Source organism: Marmota marmota, unplaced genomic scaffold (assembly GCF_001458135.2).
Source record: "Marmota marmota marmota unplaced genomic scaffold, marMar, whole genome shotgun sequence".
In the NCBI taxonomy this organism is placed as follows: domain Eukaryota; kingdom Metazoa; phylum Chordata; class Mammalia; order Rodentia; family Sciuridae; genus Marmota; species Marmota marmota.
This window is the reverse complement of record NW_026000242.1, coordinates 27,204,275-27,209,161: the sequence shown is the minus strand read 5'-3', so window position 1 is coordinate 27,209,161 and position 4,887 is coordinate 27,204,275. Positions and strand designations below refer to the sequence as shown.

At 33.2% G+C, this 4,887-nt stretch overlaps 1 protein-coding gene across 4 annotated transcripts in view; it reads right to left on the bottom strand.

Annotated features, from left to right (window-relative positions):
* Positions 1-4,887, bottom strand: part of Mre11 (MRE11 homolog, double strand break repair nuclease) — a 64,514-nt gene that overhangs the window by 17,868 nt on the left and 41,759 nt on the right. For all 4 annotated transcript variants that reach the window (XM_048795981.1, XM_048795982.1, XM_048795983.1 and 1 more), the window contains exons 15-16: positions 3,068-3,287; positions 1,357-1,440 (exon numbers count right to left, since the gene is read on the bottom strand). In XM_048795981.1, coding sequence (XP_048651938.1) covers positions 1,357-1,440; positions 3,068-3,287 — 304 coding nt within the window. The remainder of the gene's footprint in view (positions 1-1,356; positions 1,441-3,067; positions 3,288-4,887) is intronic.

Here is a 4,887-nt window from a genome sequence, read left to right as displayed (position 1 = left end):
GGGAGGGGAGAGGTGGGGAGGGGGGATGGTGGAGGATGGGAAAGGCAGCGGAGCACAACAGACACTAGTATGGCAATATGTAAATCAATGGATGTGTAACTGATGTGATTCTGCAATCTGTGTATGGGGTGAAGGTGGGAGTTCATAACCCACTTGAATCAAAGTGTGGAATATGATATGTCAAGAAATTTGTAATGTTTTGAACAACCAACAATAAAAAATTAAAAAAAAAAAAAAACTACACTAGGAAAAAAAAAAAAAGAATATGAACAAATTAGATGTAGAGAAAAAGGAATACTTTTTCACTATTAGTGAGATTGTAAATTAGTACAACCACTATGGAAATCAGAATGGAAGTTCCTCAAAAGACTAGGCATGGAACCACCATGACCATCTATACCAATCCTCAGTATTTATCCCAAAGAATTAAAGTCATAACACTATAGCAATTCACGCATACCCATGTTATAGTAGCACAATTCACAATAGCCAAACTGTGGCACCAGCCAAGGTACCTATCAATGGATGAATGGATATCAAAACTGGGGTATATAAACACAATGGAGTTTTATTCAGCCATAAAAAAAATAGGAAATCATGACATTTGCAGGAAAATGGATGGAACTTCAGAACATTATGTTAAGCAAAAAAACTCAGAAGGTTGAGGATCATATGTGTTCTCTCACATGTGGCAGCTAGAGGGAAAAAAGAAAGATGGTGGTAGAGAATCTCATGAAAATCAAAGGGAGATCAGTAGAACAGAGGAAAGGGACCAAGGCAGAGAAGACAAAGAAAGGGAAAATCCTGATGAATGATGTTGGCCAAATTATACTGTTATGTTGTGTGTGTACAAAGATATAACAACAAATCCTACTTTTATATACAACTGTAATGCACCAATAAAAAAACATGTAAATAAAACAGAGAGTTTTATTTAATTGATCTGATGATTGTGTCCATTCTCTATTATCAGTTGCCATTCAATAAAGGCTGAAAAACTTCCTTTAAGGGAGAGATAATAATTCTTTACAAGGCAGCTTACTGCTCCTTTATTTTTATATTAATTAGATCCCATACTTCACTTTGCTAGGCAATCATGATCCCTCTGTCAAAGATAAATAATAATTCTATTTGTCTAAAAGAAATGATTTAAAACATTATTAAAGTTTACTCTCCAATAGTTTTGATGCATAACAAAGATCTTTTAAAGAATAACTTATCCTATAATCTTAATAGTCCTTTTAACTGTAATGAATGCAATACAAATAAATGAGGGCTACTATGAGGGGTTTCCTCAGTCTTTCTAAGTTGGAATTTATAAGTTCTGCTAGATAGTCACTTACAGCCTGTACTCACCATCTATAATAGACATATTTCTAGATGCTGACACAGTGGCCTTTGAGTTCCTGCTTCGAGTAGAAGTCTCTAGAGCATTGCCTGCTATTAGAATAATGAACAGTCAATACACAATCCCAACAGTAACTAAGGCTTTTTCAAACACCACCAAAAAATGAAAACTATATAAAGTTATGCCAAAAGTTTATAAAAACTGTAATTCCAGTCACTTGGGATCTGAGGCAGGAGGATCATACCAGCCTCAGCAACTTAGTGAGGCCCTAAGCAACTCAGCAAGAGCCTATCTCTAAATAAAACATTAAAAAAAAAAAAAAGGATTGGGGATGTGAGTAGTAGGTAAGCAACCCTAGGTTAATCCTTGGTTAAAAAAAAAAAAGTTTCCAAAAAGCCAAAGGCCTATATTAGAAAATGTAGAGTCTCACCAATCAATTTTCAGACATTAGACTAATGCTTTTAGACTATGTCTGGTTCACATTCATCCATTTAAAATTTCAGAAAAAAAATTTTGTAAATATGAAGATAATGATATCACTAGAAGATGGAGCTTTCTCTCACTGAAGACTTAAAGCTAAATTACTATTCATTTTGCCAACTTATAATTCACTTGAATAAATATTTAATGAAAATAATTAGGAAATTTCTTTAGGGACGGATTTAAACAACACATTAAGAAGTCACTGGATGACCATTTTCCATTGTCTGGACTATTCAATAGCAACAATAGTATATTAAATACAGAGATAAAAATAATTTTAACAATTGGTTTTAAAAATCAAATTATTTTGGGGGGGTAATTTTCCTTTTTGAATGAATTTTATGGAGAACACTTTATAAGATTGCAGGTATTTTACCTTAAACAGTAACAAAAATAATTCTTTTATGATCTGGAGTAGTCATTAGCTAGCCATTTTCCTTAATGATTCATATTTGTCTCATTATTACTTTGCACATGTGAGAGAAAATGTGACAATAAATGTACCCATAATGTACTATGAGAGAAATACAATAAAGCTTCAAAAAAATATAGGTTAAGAACAATTAAAACTCTATGTTGGCAGGGTATGTTGTGGCACATGCCTGTAATCCCAGTGGCTCAGGAGGCTGAGGCAGGAGGATCATGAGTTCAAAAGGCAGCCTCAGCAAAAAGTGAGGCGCCAAGCAACTCAGTGAGACGCTGACTCTACATAAACCACAAATTAGGGTTGGGGTTGTGGCTCACTGGTCAAGGGCCCCTGAGTTCAATCCCTGGTACCAACAAAACAAAACAACAACAACAAAAAACTCAATTTTGCAGGTGACCATTCAAAATTCACTTAAGTTAAAGGTACATGTCAAAACTTAAAATGCCTTTTGCATTATAATAATCAAATTGTAACTAGGCAGGGTGGTATACACCTATAATATCAGCTACTTGGACTTAGGCAGGATGATCTGCCTGGGAAACTTAGTGAGACTCTGTTTTGAAACAAAAAATAAAAAGGGATGGAGATGTAGCTCAGAAGTGTAGCACCTGCCTAGTATGCACAAGACCCTGGATTCAATCCCCACTATTGCAAAGAAAAAAAAAAAAAAAAGGAAAAAAATGTTTTTTAAAGAATCATGTTCCAGAAACAAAGACGTGTAATAACACAATTCTGACCAAAAGATACTAGGTACTACTTCCCACTCAACTTCCAAGTCTGCAGCATGCAAGACAATATTTAGTACTAACCTCTGCCTCTTTGAGATCCTCCTCTTGATGCTGAATTCTGCCCTCTGCCTCCTCTTCGACCTCTGCCTCGGCCTCTTCCTTTGTTGAGTCCTGCTGAGATGCTATCATCAGAGTCATTTGCCATCTGTTCTGCTAGATCTATACTCATGAGGTCATCAGCACTAAAGGCAGATGTGTGGTCTTCTGATTGACACCTGAGAGCTCGGGCCCTATTCATGGCCTGTGTAACAGGAAAAACACACATCAGAAAATAGTGCAGCATCTTGACAATCACTAATTTTGTCATTCAGATGAACAGTTAATATTGTCAAACTGTACATTTTATTATTTTTCACTAACTGACTATAAAAGTACAAATATTCAATGTATTTGTATAAAAAGTATAATCAAATTCGATGTCTATTATCTGTCAGGTCAATTTATAATACTACCTGTAAAATGAAACCTTTTGAAAAGGTTTACCAATCAAAATAGAATTTAAAGAATCAAAATTTTAAAAACTAGATGGAAATCTGGCTATAACTCCTACTTCAAAACCACACTTATGAGCTACTTTTTAGAATGAGCTCTTAATAAACAACAATAAAAAAAACTTACACAAAGTAGTTATTTTCTCTAGGTGGTGAAATTTCAGGGTGCTTTTCTTTTCTTTTTTATTCTTATACCTTATACAATATGCTTTTTCTAAAATGTTTGTTTCCATAAACAGAAACAATAAATAATCTCTTACAACTATAAGCATATTAAGGTTTGAGAAGGAATAAAAATCGTGGAACTAACAATATGCCACAATTTTTTTATTTTGATAAGAAACTATCCAGAAAAGACAAGTTTGAGACTTAATCAAATATTCTAACTCTAAAATGAATACAGATTTTTAAATTAAAAATTGAATAAAAGCAATTCTGCCTTGTCTCTTTGCTTAAACCAGTAAATGTAAAAGGAGTACAAAAACAAAATGCATTTTTCAATAAAACTAGAAAATAATTCCAACCCCAAACACATAATCTATGAAGCAGAGTGAATAAATACAATGAACACTTGAGGTGGCTAAGGGAGAAAACTGAGAAGACTTCAGGAAGTGTAGAATTCTCCAAAACAAATACAGATACCCCAGGATGTTATGACAATAGTTTTTTACTTGGAAAAGCAAGTTCTTAATCTAATAGATGATCAGAGCATTTCTAAGCATTATGGTACCACAAACGAGAGGCAGGACTAAAGAGAAGGGAACAAGGCATGCAGGGTAGAAATAGGAACGAAGTGTGGATAGGGCATACCAAGTAGACTAATTCAGTATTTAAAAAGTTAGGAAAAATAAAGACTTATGACACAATTGTACATAATTTGGAGAATTAGTAACATAAACTAACCAAGAAAAAACATGTTATCAACAGACTATCAGATAAAACTATTAAAAGAATGACACCACCAAAAAGAACAACCAAACAATTTCATAGGTAAATTCAACCAAATTTTCAAAGTGATAATTCACTTGGTATTTCAATAGTTCTAGAACACAAGGAAAGAAATCTTCCAAATGTTTGCAAACATGATACTGACAAAGGACTATACAAAAAGAAAATTAAAGATCAAAAGACGTAGTAATATATCATGAGGGCAAGGATGAGGGTAATAAAAGCACTCACACTATCGTGAGAGAGCAAACCCAAGTGATCTTTATAGCAGTAACTAGAATTTAAAATATATATGCCCCATTACAATTATTATTATTTTTTTAAAAGAGAGAGAGAGAGAGAATTTTTTAATATATATATATATATATATATATATATATATATTTTTTTTTTTTTTTTTTT